Source organism: Cherax quadricarinatus, chromosome 23 (assembly GCF_038502225.1).
Source record: "Cherax quadricarinatus isolate ZL_2023a chromosome 23, ASM3850222v1, whole genome shotgun sequence".
In the NCBI taxonomy this organism is placed as follows: Eukaryota; Metazoa; Arthropoda; class Malacostraca; order Decapoda; family Parastacidae; genus Cherax; species Cherax quadricarinatus.
Genome location: NC_091314.1, coordinates 18,953,864 through 18,972,926, shown reverse-complemented (window position 1 = coordinate 18,972,926; position 19,063 = coordinate 18,953,864). Strand labels below are relative to the sequence as shown.

Genomic DNA, 19,063 nt, shown 5'->3' with positions numbered 1-19,063 from the left:
GATTATTATATCCGCAGCGCCGCCCACGCTTACAAAAGTATAGATTTCGTCAGTGTGTTCTTTACATGTAGGTTAAGAATAACAGAGAGAGAGAGAGAGAGAGAGAGAGAGAGAGAGAGAGAGAGAGAGAGAGAGAGAGAGAACATTAGTAAAATAAAATGATAGAAAAAGTGAATAAAAGAAGAAAATACAAGTTGGGGTGAGCGGCACACCACAAGTTATAGTGAGAGTTGCAGAATCACTAGTGTTATGTGTGCTCTCCCTCGCTCCCTCCCTCCCTCTCCCTCTCTCTCTCTCTCCCTCCCTCCCTCTCCCTCTCTCTCTCACCCTCCCTCCCTCTCCCTCTCTCTCTCTCTCCCTCCCTCCCTCTCCCTCTCTCTCTCTCCCTCCCTCCCTCTCCCTCTCTCTCTCTCTCCCTCCCTCCCTCTCCCTCTCTCTCTCTCTGTTATTCTTAACCTACATGTAAAGAACACACTGACGAAATCTGTACTTTTGTAAGCGTGAGGTGTTGCAGGGTAGAGAGGAGGTTATGACTCCGCTCGTCTGCTGGACACACCGGATCACCCACTTTCCCAGGACACAGCCATGATGGTGGTAGTGTCAGTGGTGGTGGTGAAAGTGGCACTGATGGTAATAATGGTGGTTGTGGTCGCTACCACCACTTCAATCACCCAGGTGATAACTGAAGCAGTGGTACCGGGGCTTGTGATGGTGGTGGAGAAGTGGTTGTGGTTGAGCAACCTCTCCTTGCAAATTCTTTGATTTCTTACATAAGATTTCAGCTAATTTCTTGATTTACATTACTTAGGTTTGGTTAAGCTACACTGTCATCTCTTTAAGATAAGATAAGATAAGATTTCGTTCGGATTTTTAACCCCGGAGGGTTAGCCACCCAGGATACCCCAAGAAAGTCAGTGCGTCATCGAGGACTGTCTAACTTATTTCCATTGGGGAATTAGCTAATTATAACTTATCACAATGCCAATAAATTAAATATTACATAGAGGCGATAAAAAATTTAAAGCACAAACTGGAACAAGTTACCCACCGAGTGTCCTCTACAGTCATATAAGCACTGTTTAAGGCTCGCGAACAGTCACCCATTTGACTGTCTTAGCAACAGTGAAATATCGAAGCTTAGTGATCCTGGTGGGTTTAGCGCTTAGTTTTGATTATAATAATAACAGTGGAATACAGACTGTTATTAAGTGGATGGGATGAGTTGATATAGTGTTAGTTGTTATTGTAGTGGTGGTAATGATGGTCAAGGGGTTTGTGGTGAAGATGACTATATTAAAGATGGTTGTACATTGGCTGTCATAAAGATGGCATTTACACGGGTTAATGGTAGTTTTGGTAGTAGTAGCAGTGGCTTTAATAGTGACGTCGACAATATTGATGGTGGTGGTAACAGCTGCAACATCAGCGTTTGCGTGACTCACTAGCGTGGGAAGTGATCACACCAAATCAAATGCACGCACGCACGCACGCATGCGCGCGCGCGCACACACACACACACACAGACAGACACACAGACACACACACACACACACACACACACACACACACACACACACACACACACACACACACACACACACACACACACACATATTGCTGTGATGAGGTGTCAGAGTGTGCGCCTGTGACGAGCGGGGTTCCACAGGGGTCAGTCCTAGGACCGGTGCTGTTCCTGGTATATGTGAATGACACGACGGAATGAATAGACTCAGATAAATCCCTGTTTACAGACGATTTGAGTTAATGAGGAGAATTCAGTCGGAGGATAAAGGAGAACTACAGAGAAATCTGGACAGGCCTGGTTCAGCAACTAATTCCTAGAGTTCAACTTCACCAAGTGCAAAGTCATGAAGATCGGGGAAGGTCAAAGAAGACCGCAGAGTACAGTCTAGGGGGCCAAAGACTACAAATCTCACTCAAGGAAAAGAATCCTGGAGGACAGGAGGGACAGGATGGGACATTATAACCACATAAAATACTGAGAGGAATCGACAAGGTGGAAAGAGACAGGATGTTCCAGAGATGGGACACAGCAACAAGGGGTCACAATTGGAAGTTGAAGAATCAGATGAAGTATTTCTTCAGCCACAGTTGTCAAGTTGTCAGAAAGTGGAATAGTCTGGAAAGTGAGGTAGTGGAGGCAGGAACCACACATAGCTTTAAGAATAGGCATGATAAAGCCCATGGAGCAGGGACAGAGTGGACCTGGTGATGACCAGTCGAAGGAGGGGCCAGGAGCTATGAATCGACCCCTGCAACCACAATTAGGTGAGTACACACAAACGCACACACACACACACACACACACACACACACACACACACACACACACACACACACATGCAAATGCAATGTCATGAAGATTGGGGAAGGGCAAAGAAGACCGCAGACAGAGTATAGGCTAGGCGGACAAAGACTGCAAACCTCACTCAAGGAGAAAGATCTTGAGGTGACCATAACACCGAGCACGTCTCCGGAAGCACACATCAACCAGATAACTGCATATGGGTGCCTGGCAAACCTGAGAATAGCATTCAGATACCTTAGTAAGGAATCGTTGAAGACACTGTACACTGTGTACGTCAGGCCCATACTGGAGTATGCAGCACCAGTTTGGAACCCACACCTGGTCAAGCACGTCAAGAAATTAAAGTACAAAGGTTTGCAACAAGGCTAGTTCCGGAGCTCAGGGGAATGTCCTACTAAGAAAGGCTGAGGGAAATCGGCCTTACAACACTGGAGGACAGGAGGGTCAGAGGAGACATGATAACGATATACAAAATACTGCATGGAATAAATAAGGTGGACGGAGACAGGATGTTCCAGAGAGGGGACACAGAAACAAGGGGTCACAATTGGAAGCTGAAGACTCAGACGGGTCACACGGATGTTAGGAAGTATTTCTTCAGTCACAGAGTCGTCAGGAAGTGGAATAGCCTAGCAAGTGATGTAGTGGAGGCAGGAACCATACATAGCTTTAAGACGAGATATGACAAAGCTCAGGAACACACACAAACACACACGTGTAATGGTGGCGCTAGAATATAACTCCCCACCAAACAATAGCACACACACACACATACACACAAACACACACGTGTAATGGCGCTAGAATATAACTCCCCACCAAACAATAACACACACACACACACACACACACACACACACACACACACACACACACACACACACACACACACACACGTGTAATGGCGCTAGAATATAACTCCCCACCAAACAATAACACACAGACACACACACACACACACGTGTAATGGCGCTAGAATATAACTCCCCACCAAACAATAGGAGGCCAATGGAAAAAAAAATATTAGTTAAAAGGACACAGATGCAGCTAATGTGAACTTTTACTGTGGCAATGTTTCGCTCTCAAGGAGCTTTGTCAAGCTGTTACTACTCGTGTAAAGAAACTCTCAAGTGTAAGTAGGCAGAGATGAGCCGGCAAAACATCATCTAGATTTTACACTAAACGAACATAACAGATGAAATAAACTACAAGGAAACAGTGGCTCCTGTTATCATGCAAAAGTAAATTTTACACACCTGGTGGAACTGGGAATGAAGAAACAATGAAATAAACAACAGAAAACAGACCACAGCATAAGAAACCTGGGAGAAATGAAAAGGAAAAGGGACCTGGAAAGCGAAGCAGCACAAAAAAAAAAATGGTGCCAAGAAGTAAAGGAAAGTCTGATACCAAGTTTGAAGATAAACAAAACCAAGAAATACAGCTGACAGTTCAACCAGGAATGCAAAGAAGCCGAAGAAACAGACAAGATGGCGACTAATTCAAAGAATATAAAGCAGCAAGAACAGAGAAACAATATCTAGAAATTAAAATACATGGTCAAGAAAGGAAGCTGGAAGATAATTAGAAGTCTTTATCTGGTTAAAAGAGAAAACTGAACCAGAGCTACTCCACAACCACACAAGATAATGATCGTAAAAAACTAACTACGTGATAAGGCAAATAGGGAAGTATTCACGCCAGTGATATACAGTATAGTATTTTGTTTATCAACAGAGAGAGAGAGAGAGAGAGAGAGAGAGAGAGAGAGAGAGAGAGAGAGAGAGAGAGAGAGAGAGAGAGAGAGAGAGAGAGAGAGAGAGAGAGAGAGAGAGGAGAGAGAGGAGAGAGAGAGAGAGAGAGAGAGAGAGAGAGAGAGAGAGAGAGAGAGAGAGAGAGAGAGAGAGAGAGAGATTGTTAGTTTATTAGGTTTAAAGTGTGGAGAGTGGAAGTGCGTACTTACCCGGTAGTGAGAGTATATACCAGCAGGGTATGGTGGCTGCCACAGCACTAACATGGTAGTCTCATTCCTGTACCACACGATGAAGCGACCCGGGGCGTTGGGACCTTAACAACAAACACAAGTTATTCTTCCTAACTCTTATTACTTGAAAAGTAACCATGTCAATACCTAAAATAACTACTATGGGGTGATTACTTATTCTTACAGCTATGACAACTGTAATCATTATACAAGGCGATTACCAAGAAATGTAACTAAGCTAAATATTAACTAAGGTAATCACCCTTGCGTCTAGAAAAACAAATCAGCCCTTAGATTAATCCCTCCTAGAAATGCACATGTAAATCGCCCATCAATATCTATAAGATAATGACCTGAAGTAATTACCAATATTACGAGTACGATACTCCTGGCAAAACTCAGGGAAAAATAATTATGCAAAGTAATTACCCAGAGCACATTCTTTGATTACTTCCAAAATTTTGTCTTTGGAAGCACTAATCCCATGATTGTTTTTAAATTAATTAAAAAAGTTACATATAGTTGTTTTAGATACAAATGTTGTGAATACTGAGGTTGAAGTAGTCTCCTGGATGGTCTAGTTATACTAGTGAATACTGAGGTTAGTCTCCTGGATGGTCTAGTTATACTGGTGAATACTGAGGTTAGTCTCCTGGATGGTCTAGTTATACTGGGGAATACTGAGGTTAGTCTCCTGGATGGTCTAGTTATACTGGTGAATACTGAGGTTAGTCTCCTGGATGGTCTAGTTATACTAGTGAATACTGAGGTTAGTCTCCTGGATGGTCTAGTTATACTAGTGAATACTGAGGTTAGTCTCCTGGATGGTCTAGTTATACTGGTGAATACTGAGGTTAGTCTCCTGGATGGTCTAGTTATACTGGTGAATACTGAGGTTAGTCTCCTGGATGGTCTAGTTATACTGGTGAATACTGAGGTTAGTCTCCTGGATGGTCTAGTTATACTAGTGAATACTGAGGTTAGTCTCCTGGATGGTCTAGTTATACTGGTGAATACTGAGGTTAGTCTCCTGGATGGTCTAGTTATACTGGTGAATACTGAGGTTAGTCTCCTGGATGGTCTAGTTATACTAGTGAATACTGAGGTTAGTCTCCTGGATGGTCTACTTATACTGGTGAATACTGAGGTTAGTCTCCTGGATGGTCTAGTTATACTGGTGAATACTGAGATTAGTCTCCTGGATGGTCTAGTTATACTGGTGAATACTGAGGTTAGTCTCCTGGATGGTCTAGTTATACAAGTGAATACTGAGGTTAGTCTCCTGGATGGTCTAGTTATACTAGTGAATACTGAGGTTAGTCTCCTGGATGGTCTAGTTATACTGGTGAATACTGAGGTTAGTCTCCTGGATGGTCTAGTTATACTGGTGAATACTGAGGTTGAAGTAGTCTCCTGGATGGTCTAGTTATACTAGTAAATACTGAGGTTAGTCTCCTGGATGGTCTAGTTATACTGGTGAATACTGAGGTTAGTCTCCTGGAAGGTCTAGTTATACTGGGGAATACTGAGGTTAGTCTACTGGAAGGTCTAGTTATACTGGGGAATACTGAGGTTAGTCTCCTGGATGGTCTAGTTATACTAGTGAATACTGAGGTTAGTCTCCTGGATGGTCTAGTTATACTGGTGAATACTGAGGTTAGTCTCCTGGAAGGTCTAGTTATACTGGGGAATACTGAGGTTAGTCTCCTGGATGGTCTAGTTATACTGGTGAATACTGAGGTTAGTCTCCTGGATGGTCTAGTTATACTGGTGAATACTGAGGTTAGTCTCCTGGAAGGTCTAGTTATACTGGGGAATACTGAGGTTAGTCTCCTGGAAGGTCTAGTTATACTGGGGAATACTGAGGTTAGTCTCCTGGATGGTCTAGTTATACTAGTGAATACTGAGGTTAGTCTCCTGGATGGTCTAGTTATACTGGTGAATACTGAGGTTAGTCTCCTGGAAGGTCTAGTTATACTGGGGAATACTGAGGTTAGTCTCCTGGATGGTCTAGTTATACTGGTGAATACTGAGGTTAGTCTCCTGGATGGTCTAGTTATACTGGTGAATACTGAGGTTGAAGTAGTCTCCTGGATGGTCTAGTTATACTAGTAAATACTGAGGTTAGTCTCCTGGATGGTCTAGTTATACTGGTGAATACTGAGGTTGAAGTAGTCTCCTGGATGGTCTAGTTATACTAGTGAATACTGAGGTTAGTCTCCTGGATGGTCTAGTTATACTGGTGAATACTGAGGTTAGTCTCCTGGATGGTCTAGTTATACTAGTGAATACTGAGGTTAGTCTCCTGGATGGTCTAGTTATACTAGTGAATACTGAGGTTAGTCTCCTGGATGGTCTAGTTATACTAGTGAATACTGAGGTTAGTCTCCTGGATGGTCTAGTTATACTGGTGAATACTGAGGTTAGCCTCCTGGATGGTCTAGTTATACTGGTGAATACTGAGGTTAGTCTCCTGGATGGTCTAGTTATACTGGTGAATATTGAGGTTAGTCTCCTGGATGGTCTAGTTATACTGGTGAATACTGAGGTTAGTCTCCTGGATGGTCTAGTTATACTGGTGAATATTGAGGTTAGTCTCCTGGATGGTCTAGTTATACTGGTGAATACTGAGGTTAGTCTCCTGGATGGTCTAGTTATACTGGTGAATACTGAGGTTAGTCTCCTGGATGGTCTAGTTATACTAGTGAATACTGAGGTTAGTCTCCTGGATGGTCTAGTTATACTGGTGAATACTGAGGTTAGTCTCCTGGATGGTCTAGTTATACTGGTGAATACTGAGGTTGAAGTAGTCTCCTGGATGGTCTAGTTATACTAGTGAATACTGAGGGTAGTCTCCTGGATGGTCTAGTTATACTAGTGAATACTGAGGTTAGTCTCCTGGATGGTCTAGTTATACTGGGGAATACTGAGGTTAGTCTCCTGGATGGTCTAGTTATACTAGTGAATACTGAGGTTAGTCTCCTGGATGGTCTAGTTATACTGGGGAATACTGAGGTTAGTCTCCTGGATGGTCTAGTTATACTAGTGAATACTGAGGTTAGTCTCCTGGATGGTCTAGTTATACTGGGTATTACAACCTAGGATTTCAAATGGCCTGTTATCCCAGGTGTAATGGGAGCAAATAAACACAGTAGAAAAAGTTTAGACTTATATTATCCTTCACCAATTATAACAGCAATATGTACACTATGTACAGTGATAAATATAGTGCACTCCACGGTAAGCAAGGCAGAAATAGAAGCCACAAGATAGCAGACCGTGCTTCAACCAGCTCTAGAGTGGGAATGACAAGGGCAGACAGGAGAGCGGTATCCACATAACCTCTGCGATTGTCAATCCCACCTTCTTATTGGCTAGAACCTGGTCACTAGTTGAACGATGGGGCCCCATCATCAACTCTTAGCAACCTGGTTCGCTGGTTGGGGGAGATAGCCTGTAAATGAGGGTGTGTCCATGCGCCGAATAAAGGTTACGTACTCTTTGCATGCCACACCCCCACCCCCGAGAAGGCTCAGGATTAGGCTGCCACCTCCCAGTGGTAACCGTGCCGCCATGGCACAAAATAATGGGACCGCCTATCCTCTCCACCATCCCACTCTTAGATAGAGCTCAGCTTTCCTAGTGACCAAAAGCCAAACCCTAAACTCAGAGTGAGACAGCAGTCAGATAGGCCAACATAGGTCCAAGATACAAGCGGACGGTAGCCCGTATCCCCTCACTAAAAAAAAAACCCCACATCAGGGGATAAAAAAAAAGAGCTTGAAAGGGGGGTTACCACAAATACATCCTAACCTAAATAAAATATTAAACTAGACTCTTGACAAAGAGTCTGCCAACACATTTTCTTTGCCGGCAATGTAACGAATTTTGAAGTTATAGGGCTGCAGCCTGAGCGTCCAACGCATAAGCCTTGTGTTGTGATTCTTCATGGCTTGGAGATAGACTAACGGGTTGTGATCACTGTAGACTGTGACCACCTGCGATGTCTGGCCCACATAAACATCGAAATGCTCCAAAGCCATTACCAGCGCGAGGGCTTCTTTTTCAATGGTAGAGTAAGCTCTCTGATGTGGCTGGAACTTAGCTGAAAAGTATGCTACAGGCTGCAACTCCTTGTTCCCGATTTGTAATAGTACCGCCCCAACCCCAGACTCACAAGCATCAACCTGTAATGAAAAAGGTTTGGAGAAGTCTGGAGACAGGAGAATGGGTGCAGAGCACAATAATCTTTTTGCTTTATTAAAAGCAGTGTTACAATCTGACGTCCAATTAAAGGGAACTTTATGACTGGTAAGAGAGGTAAGAGGGGCTACAATATCTGAGAAATTCTTACAGAATCTTCTGTAAAATCCTATCATGCCTAGGAAACGTTGAAGAGATTTCCTATCATGAGGAACTGGATAATCTTTAATCGAAAGAACTTTAGCAAGTTTAGGTGCAACATTACCACTACCTACTTCATGGCCTAGAAAAGTGATAGTGGCCTGGCCAAAGGAAGATTTAGACAAATTAACTGTTAATTGGGAATTCTTAAAGGTTTCAAACAGAGCTTTAAGTCTAAGTAGGTGTTGATCCCAAGTATCAGACACCACAACAATATCATCTAGGTATGCTGCCGTGCCTTCAAGTCCTTTAATAGCCTGATGGATGAGTTTCTGGAATGAAGAGGGGGAATTTTTCATTCCGAAGGGGGTAACTGTATACTGATAATGACCTCCTGGAATTACGAAGGCAGAGATTTCCTTCGCCTTATCTGTCAAAGGTACCTGATAGTAACCTTTAAGGAGATCTAATTTGGACACAAAAGTAGCCTTACCCACAAAGTCAATTACGTCATCCAGACGAGGAAGAGGGTAAGCATCTGTAATTGTGACCTCGTTCACTTTGTATAGTTTTAGGAATGCCAAAACAAGAAATGAATTTTGTTAAAGCTTTGAGAATAGCTTTAGTATTGATACTACGCATTGGGATCGCTTCAGGATATCTGGTTACTTTATCCATAATTGTAAATAAATACTGATTTCCAGACTTTGACTTAGGTAGTGGACCTACACAATCTATAATTAAATCTGCAAAAGGTTCTCCATCAGCAGGTATGGGTTGGAGAGGTGCAGGTTTAATAGAATGTCCAGGTTTTCCAACTTGCTGACATTCTCGGCAACACCTAATATGATTCTTCACATCTTTCTTTAATGTTGGCCAATAAAATTCTTTTGTGATTCTATACAAGGTTTTTGTAATTCCTAAGTGACCTCCTGATGACGTATTATGAGCTATATTTAATATCTGAGGTCTATACTTGGTTGGAACCACTAACCTGTCGTATAATTGCCGGCCCTCTGTCTCCTTACCAGTCTCAGTGCATACCAAATAATCATTTTTAACTTCATACTTGACTGGATGACCCAAAGAGGATTTACCCATGGCTGCCTCAAAAGTGAATTTTAACGAAGGGTCCTTACGTTGTTCCTCCCGGAAGGACAGTCCCTCGGGCATGGAAACAGAGACATCTGGCAATCCTGCAACCTGGGAATAGGAAGGCTTGATCGGGGTCTGTTCACTTGATTTACGAGACTCCGGCCGGTGTGTCTCATAAAACAACGTGGCTATTCCGAGATCGGAGTCGTCCAAGGATAGGTCAACATTCTCCCCAGACAACCCTTGGGATGTTGCCCGAGTTATGGCCAACACTGGAGAAGCATTAATCATTATAGGTTCAGGACACGAAGTAACAGTAGTAATGTTATTACCCAGTAATAACATGGCATTTTTCATGGGAAATCCTTTTGAGATACCTACAGTCAAGTACCCAGTGTAATATTTGCACTGTACATAAATTTTATGCAAAGGAACAGAATATATAGTTCCTCCATAGGCTTCCAATAAAACTGAGGAATTCAAGGAAGTATTCTCTGAAAGGGGTAATATTCCTTCTCTGACAAGTGAGCAATATGCTCCAGTATCTCTAAAGGTATTTACTTTAGTTGGTTCTGAGTTTTCCTGAAGGGAAATAAGACTTTCGCAATAATAAGGGGCCATACCTTTTTCTACTTCTCTAGGGGACATGTTACTAGGGATATTAGAGATTTTCCCGATGGGTTGAGGTTTTTGGGGGCAGTTGGAACTGATATGACCTACTTTATTACACCTGAAGCAGACGACAGGCTTGCCCTTTACTCCCTGATGACGTTGCAAGTGGTGTCGTTCTGGCTGGTGCCTCTCTGGATATTGTTGTCGAGATGCTCCATAAGTAGTTTGCCTCTCCGCAGGGGGACCATATGTTGAGAAGCGTGGCTCACCAGGTGACTTGGTTGGATGTCGTAGACGCTCTCCCTCCGGCTGGCACTTCATTCTCCAATGTTGTCGATCTCTGCTCACGCCAGACTGTTGAAAAGAGAGACGGGACCGCTCGGACAAGGAGCGGTTCGTTTCGAAGGTATCAGCCAACCTGGCCGCCTCCAATGCAGTGGTTAAGTCACGATCCTGCAGAAAGACACGAACCTCTGGTCCCACAGACTCCAGCAGGTTATCAATCAGAATAAGCTGCACCAGCTCCTCAAAGTTAGAGACACCACTCGCTTTATACCAGCTGGTAAAAGCTTTGGTTTGCTGTCTCACAAAGTCCACCAGGGATTGACCAAGCTGCCGCCTGTTCAATTTGAAGGTCTTACGATATTTAGCTGGGATACATGTATATGCTCCCAACACTGTGGTCTTCACTACTTGATAATCAGAGAATTCAGCGTCAGTTAATACCGACGTAAATTCCTGTGCCTTACCCAATAATGCTGTATGAACCAACGCTGCCCAGTGCTGTTCCGGCCACCTCAAGGCTCGAGCCTGATTTTCGAAGCTTTCGAAAAATTGCTCTGGTTCGGCCTCATTGAAGCGGGGAACAAGCTGTACTGCTTTTTGTAAACTGAAATCGTTTACAGAATGCGAAAACTGCCTCCTTTCTCTTTCCCTATCAAATTCTTCCCTTGCGAATGCTCTCTGTTCCCTAGTTTGCTCAAGATTGATTTTTGCCAGCTGAAGTGCCAACGACGCTGATTCACCCTGAGACAACCCATGTGCACTATACTGACCATTTTGCTCCGTAGGTGTATCATCTTCCTCCTGCGAGAACATAGTAGTTTTTGCCCTAGCTCCCGTAGAGGGAGGAGTCTGATGTGCCATCTCTTCTTCAATAAGTATGTCAGCAATAAGTGAACGCAGTTGCGCAGCTGTAAGAGTGCGTTTATAGGGAATGCCAATGGAACGAGCAATTTGCCAACAACGCTGTAGGGACAATTTAGGTAGATTATGCAAAGTATATGCCGACACCAGGCGTCTGACTCGTCTAGGTGGCATAAGTTATTCGCTATGCACAGTACGAATACCCCAACGTAACACGTTAATTTGCAGAACACGCTTAGCTATGCACAGTACGATTGCAGAATACGCATACAAGCAAAGCCGACTGCACACAAGATTGACCGTAGCGAAGCGAGCACACTGAACAAGCTAGTAGCGAGCTGTTGAACGATCACACAATAGCAAGGCTGATCATAAGCAACTGACACGCAAAATTTGTAAAGCGAAGCGAAACAGCAAGCTACACAATGTTCCTGCTACAAGCTTCACCCTAAGCTCAACCGTTTCTCTAAGTCCAGCTCTCGGACAGGCTACCCATATTACAACCTAGGATTTCAAATGGCCTGTTATCCCAGGTGTAATGGGAGCAAATAAACACAGTAGAAAAAGTTTAGACTTATATTATCCTTCACCAATTATAACAGCAATATGTACACTATGTACAGTGATAAATATAGTGCACTCCACGGTAAGCAAGGCAGAAATAGAAGCCACAAGATAGCAGACCGTGCTTCAACCAGCTCTAGAGTGGGAATGACAAGGGCAGACAGGAGAGCGGTATCCACATAACCTCTGCGATTGTCAATCCCACCTTCTTATTGGCTAGAACCTGGTCACTAGTTGAACGATGGGGCCCCATCATCAACTCTTAGCAACCTGGTTCGCTGGTTGGGGGAGATAGCCTGTAAATGAGGGTGTGTCCATGCGCCGAATAAAGGTTACGTACTCTTTGCATGCCACACTGGGGAATACTGAGGTTAGTCTCCTGGATGGTCTAGTTATACTGGTGAATACTGAGGTTAGTCTCCTGGATGGTCTAGTTATACTGGTGAATACTGAGGTTGAAGTAGTCTCCTGGATGGTCTAGTTATACTAGTGAATACTGAGGGTAGTCTCCTGGATGGTCTAGTTATACTAGTGAATACTGAGGGTAGTCTCCTGGATGGTCTAGTTATACTGGTGAATACTGAGGGTAGTCTCCTGGATGGTCTAGTTATACTAGTGAATACTGAGGTTAGTCTCCTGGATGGTCTAGTTATACTGGTGAATATTGAGGTTAGTCTCCTGGATGGTCTAGTTATACTGGTGAATACTGAGGTTAGTCTCCTGGATGGTCTAGTTATACTGGTGAATACTGAGGTTAGTCTCCTGGATGGTCTAGTTATACTAGTGAATACTGAGGGTAGTCTCCTGGATGGTCTAGTTATACCGGTGAATACTGAGGTTAGTCTCCTGGATGGTCTAGTTATACTAGTGAATACTGAGGTTAGTCTCCTGGATGGTCTAGTTATACTGGTGAATACTGAGGTTAGTCTCCTGGATGGTCTAGTTATACTGGTGAATACTGAGGTTAGTCTCCTGGATGGTCTAGTTATACTAGTGAATACTGAGGTTAGCCTCCAGGATGGTCTAGTTATACTAGTGAATACTGAGGTTAGTCTCCTGGATGGTCTAGTTATACTAGTGAATACTGAGGTTAGCCTCCTGGATGGTCTAGTTATACTAGTGAATACTGAGATTAGTCTCCTGGACGGTCTAGTTATACTAGTGAATACTGAGGTTAGTCTCCTGGATGGTCTAGTTATACTAGTGAATACTGAGGTTAGTCTCCTGGATGGTCTAGTTATACTAGTGAATACTGAGATTAGTCTCCTGGACGGTCTAGTTATACTAGTGAATACTGAGGTTAGTCTCCTGGATGGTCTAGTTATACTAGTGAATACTGAGGTTAGTCTCCTGGATGGTCTAGTTATACTAGTGAATACTGAGGGTAGTCTCCTGGATGGTCTAGTTATACTAGTGAATACTGAGGGTAGTCTCCTGGATGGTCTAGTTATACTGGTGAATACTGAGGGTAGTCTCCTGGATGGTCTAGTTATACTAGTGAATACTGAGGTTAGTCTCCTGGATGGTCTAGTTATACTGGTGAATATTGAGGTTAGTCTCCTGGATGGTCTAGTTATACTGGTGAATACTGAGGTTAGTCTCCTGGATGGTCTAGTTATACTGGTGAATACTGAGGTTAGTCTCCTGGATGGTCTAGTTATACTAGTGAATACTGAGGGTAGTCTCCTGGATGGTCTAGTTATACCGGTGAATACTGAGGTTAGTCTCCTGGATGGTCTAGTTATACTAGTGAATACTGAGGTTAGTCTCCTGGATGGTCTAGTTATACTGGTGAATACTGAGGTTAGTCTCCTGGATGGTCTAGTTATACTGGTGAATACTGAGGTTAGTCTCCTGGATGGTCTAGTTATACTAGTGAATACTGAGGTTAGCCTCCAGGATGGTCTAGTTATACTAGTGAATACTGAGGTTAGTCTCCTGGATGGTCTAGTTATACTAGTGAATACTGAGGTTAGCCTCCTGGATGGTCTAGTTATACTAGTGAATACTGAGATTAGTCTCCTGGACGGTCTAGTTATACTAGTGAATACTGAGGTTAGTCTCCTGGATGGTCTAGTTATACTAGTGAATACTGAGGTTAGTCTCCTGGATGGTCTAGTTATACTAGTGAATACTGAGATTAGTCTCCTGGACGGTCTAGTTATACTAGTGAATACTGAGGTTAGTCTCCTGGATGGTCTAGTTATACTAGTGAATACTGAGGTTAGTCTCCTGGATGGTCTAGTTATACTAGTGAATACTGAGGTTAGTCTCCTGGATGGTCTAGTTATACTGGTGAATACTGAGGTTAGTCTCCTGGATGATCTAGTTATACTGGTGAATACTGAGGTTAGCCTCCTGGATGGTCTAGTTATACTGGTGAATACTGAGGTTAGCCTCCTGGATGGTCTAGTTATACTGGTGAATACTGAGGTTAGCCTCCTGGATGGTCTAGTTATACTGGTGAATACTGAGGTTAGCCTCCTGGATGGTCTAGTTATACTGGTGAATACTGAGGTTAGTCTCCTGGATGGTCTAGTTATACTGGTGAATACTGAGGTTAGTCTCCTGGATGGTCTAGTTATACTGGTGAATACTGAGGTTAGTCTCCTGGATGGTCTAGTTATACTAGTGAATACTGAGGTTAGTCTCCTGGATGGTCTGGTTATACTGATGAATACTGAGGTTAGTCTCCTGGATGGTCTAGTTATACTGGTGAATACTGAGGTTAGTCTCCTGGATGGTCTAGTTATACTGGTGAATACTGAGGTTAGTCTCCTGGATGGTCTAGTTATACTGGTGAATACTGAGGTTAGTCTCCTGGATGGTCTAGTTATACTAGTGAATACTGAGGTTAGTCTCCTGGATGGTCTAGTTATACTAGTGAATACTGAGGTTAGTCTCCTGGATGGTCTAGTTATACTAGTGAATACTGAGGTTAGTCACATGGATGGTCTAGTTATACTAGTGAATACTGAGGTTAGCCTCCTGGATGGTCTAGTTATACTAGTGAATACTGAGGTTAGTCTCCTGGATAGTCTAGTTATACTAGTGAATACTGAGGTTAGTCTCCTGGATGGTCTAGTTATACTAGTGAATACTGAGGTTAGTCACATGGATGGTCTAGTTATACTAGTGAATACTGAGGTTAGCCTCCTGGATGGTCTAGTTATACTAGTGAATACTGAGGTTAGTCTCCTGGATAGTCTAGTTATACTAGTGAATACTGAGGTTAGTCTCCTGGATAGTCTAGTTATACTAGTGAATACTGAGGTTAGTCTCCTGGATGGTCTAGTTATACTAGTGAATACTGAGGTTAGTCTCCTGGATGGTCTAGATATACTAGTGAATACTGAGGTTAGTCTCCTGGATGGTCTAGTTATACTAGTGAATACTGAGGTTAGCCTCCTGGATGGTCTAGTTATACTAGTGAATAATGAGGTTAGTCTCCTGGATAGTCTAGTTATACTGGTGAATACTGACGTTAGCCTCCAGGATGGTCTAGTTATACTGGTGAATACTGAGGTTAGTCTCCTGGATGGTCTAGTTATACTAGTGAATACTGAGGTTAGTCTCCTGGATGGTCTAGTTATACTAGTGAATACTGAGGTTCGACTCCTGGATGGTCTAGTTATACTAGTGAATACTGAGGTTAGTCTCCTGGATGGTCTAGATATACTAGTGAATACTGAGGTTAGTCTCCTGGATGGTCTAGTTATACTAGTGAATACTGAGGTTAGTCTCCTGGATGGTCTAGTTATACTAGTGAATACTGAGGTTCGACTCCTGGATGGTCTAGTTATACTAGTGAATACTGAGGTTAGTCTCCTGGATGGTCTAGTTATACTAGTGAATACTGAGGTTAGCCTCCTGGATGGTCTAGTTATACTAGTGAATACTGAGGTTAGTCTCCTGGATTGTCTAGTTATACTAGTGAATACTGAGGTTAGTCTCCTGGATGGTCTAGTTATACTAGTGAATACTGAGGTTAGTCTCCTGGATGGTCTAGTTATACTAGTGAATACTGAGATTAGTCTCCTGGATGGTCTAGTTATACTAGTGAATACTGAGGTTAGTCTCCTGGATGGTCTGGTTATACTAGTGAATACTGAGGTTAGTCTCCTGGATGGTCTAGTTATACTAGTGAATACTGAGGTTAGTCTCCTGGATGGTCTAGTTATACTAGTGAATACTGAGGTTAGCCTCCTGGATGGTCTAGTTATACTGGTGAATACTGAGGTTAGTCTCCTGGATGGTCTAGTTATGCTAGTGAATACTGAGGTTAGTCTCCTGGATGGTCTAGTTATACTAGTGAATACTGAGGTTAGTCTCCTGGATGGTCTAGTTATACTGGTGAATACTGAGGTTAGTCTCCTGGATGTTCTAGTTATTATTATTATTTTTTTTTATTATCACACTGGCCGATTCCCACCAAGGCAGGGTGGCCCGAAAAAGAAAACCTTACACCATCATTCACTCCATCACTGTCTTGCCAGAAGGGTGCTTTACACTACAGTTTTTAAACTGCAACATTAACACCCCTCCTTCAGAGTGCAGGCACTGTACTTCCCATCTCCAGGACTCAAGTCCGGCCTGCCGGTTTCCCTGAACCCCTTCATAAATGTTACTTTGCTCACACTCCAACAGCACGTCAAGTATTAAAAACCATTTGTCTCCATTCACTCCTATCAAACACGCTCACGCATGCCTTCTGGATGTCCAAGCCCCTCGCACACAAAACCTCCTTTACCCCCTCCCTCCAACCTTTTCTAGGCCGACCCCTACCCCGCCTTCCTTCCACTACAGACTGATACACTCTTGAAGTTATTCTGTTTCGCTCCATTCTCTCTACATGTCCGAACCACCTCAACAACCCTTCCTCAGCCCTCTGGACAACAGTTTTGGTAATCCCGCACCTCCTCCTAACTTCCAAACTACGAATTCTCTGCATTATATTCACACCACACATTGCTCTCAGACATGACATCTCCACTGCCTCCAGCCTTCTCCTCGCTGCAACATTCATCACCCATGCTTCATACCCATATAAGAGCGTTGGTAAAACTATACTCTCATACATTCCCCTCTTTGCCTCCAAGGACAAAGTACTTTGTCTCCACAGACTCCTAAGTGCACCACTCACCCTTTTCCCCTCATCAATTCTATGATTCACCTCATCTTTCATAGACCCATCCGCTGACACGTCCACTCCCAAATATCTGAATACATTCACCTCCTCCATACTCTCTCCCTCCAATCTGATATCCAATCTTTCATCACCTAATCTTTTTTGTTATCCTCATAACCTTACTCTTTCCTGTATTCACTTTCAATTTTCATCTTTTGCAGACCCTACCAAATTCATCCACCAATCTCTGCAACTTCTCTTCAGAATCTCCCAAGAGCACAGTGTCATCAGCAAAGAGCAACTGTGACAACTCCCACTTTATGTGTGATTCTTTATCTTTTAACTCCACGCCTCTTGCCAAGACCCTCGCATTTACTTCTCGTACAACCCCATCTATAAATATATTAAACGACCACGGTGACATCACACATCCTTGTCTAAGGCCTACTTTTACTGGGAAATAATTTCCCTCTTTCCTACATACTCTAACTTGAGCCTCACTATCCTCGTAAAAACTCTTCACTGCTTTCAGTAACCTACCTCCTACACCATACACCTGCAACATCTGCCATATTGCCCCCCTATCCACCCTGTCATACGCCTTTTCCAAATCCATAAATGCCACAAAGACCACTTTAGCCTTATCTAAATACTGTTCACTTATATGTTTCACTGTAAACACCTGGTCCACACACCCCCAACCTTTCCTAAAGCCTCCTTGTTCATCTGCTATCCTATTCTCCGTCTTACTCTTAATTCTTTCAATAATAACTCTACCATACACTTTGCTAGGTATACTCAACAGACTTATCCCCCTATAATTTTTGCACTCTCTTTTATCCCCTTTGCCTTTATACAAAGGAACTATGCATGCTCTCTGCCAATCCCTAGGTACCTTACCCTCTTCCATACATTTATTAAATAATTGCACCAACCACTCCAAAACTACATCCCCACCTGCTTTTAACATTTCTATCTTTATCCCATCAATCCCAGCTGCCTTACCCCCTTTCATTTTACCTACTGCCTCACGAACTTCCCCCACACTCACAACTGGCTCTTCCTCACTCCTACAAGATGTTGCTCCTCCTTGCCCTATACACGAAATCACAGCTTCCCTATCTTCATCAACATTTAACAATTCCTCAAAATATTCCCTCCATCTTCCCAATACCTCTAACTCTCCATTTAATAACTTTCCTCTCCTATTTTTAACTGACAAATCCATTTGTTCTCTAGGCTTTCTTAACTTCTTAATCTCACTCCAAAACTTTTTCTTATTTTCAACAAAATTTGTTAATAACATCTCACCCACTCTCTCATTTGCTCTCTTTTTACATTGCTTCACCACTCTCTTAACCTCTCTCTTTTTCTCCATATACTCTTCCCTCCTTGCATCACTTCTACTTTGTAAAAACTTCTCATATGCTAACTTTTTCTAGTTATACTAGTGAATACTGAGGTTAGCCTCCTGGATGGTCTAGTTATACTAGTGAATACTGAGGTTAGTCTCCTGGATGGTCTAGTTATACTAGTGAATACTGAGGTTAGTCTCCTGGATGGTCTAGTTATACTAGTGAATACTGAGGTTAGTCTCCTGGATGGTCTAGTTATACTGGTGAATACTGAGGTTAGTCTCCTGGATGGTCTAGTTATACTAGTGAATACTGAGGTTAGTCTCCTGGATGGTCTAGTTATACTAGTGAATACTGAGGTTAGTCTCCTGGATGGTCTAGTTATACTAGTGAATACTGAGGTTAGTCTCCTGGATGGTCTAGTTATACTGATGAATACTGAGGTTAGTCTCCTGGATGGTCTAGTTATAATAGTAAATACTGAGGTTAGTCTCCTGGATGGTCTA

General features: G+C 43.0%; 1 protein-coding gene across 2 annotated transcripts in view; it reads right to left on the bottom strand.

The window, feature by feature from the left end:
- Positions 1 to 19,063, bottom strand: part of LOC128685746 (tyrosine-protein phosphatase 10D-like) — a 506,322-nt gene that overhangs the window by 248,883 nt on the left and 238,376 nt on the right. For both annotated transcript variants that reach the window (XM_070087994.1, XM_053772367.2), the window contains exon 4: positions 4,293 to 4,396. In XM_070087994.1, coding sequence (XP_069944095.1) covers positions 4,293 to 4,396 — 104 coding nt within the window. The remainder of the gene's footprint in view (positions 1 to 4,292; positions 4,397 to 19,063) is intronic.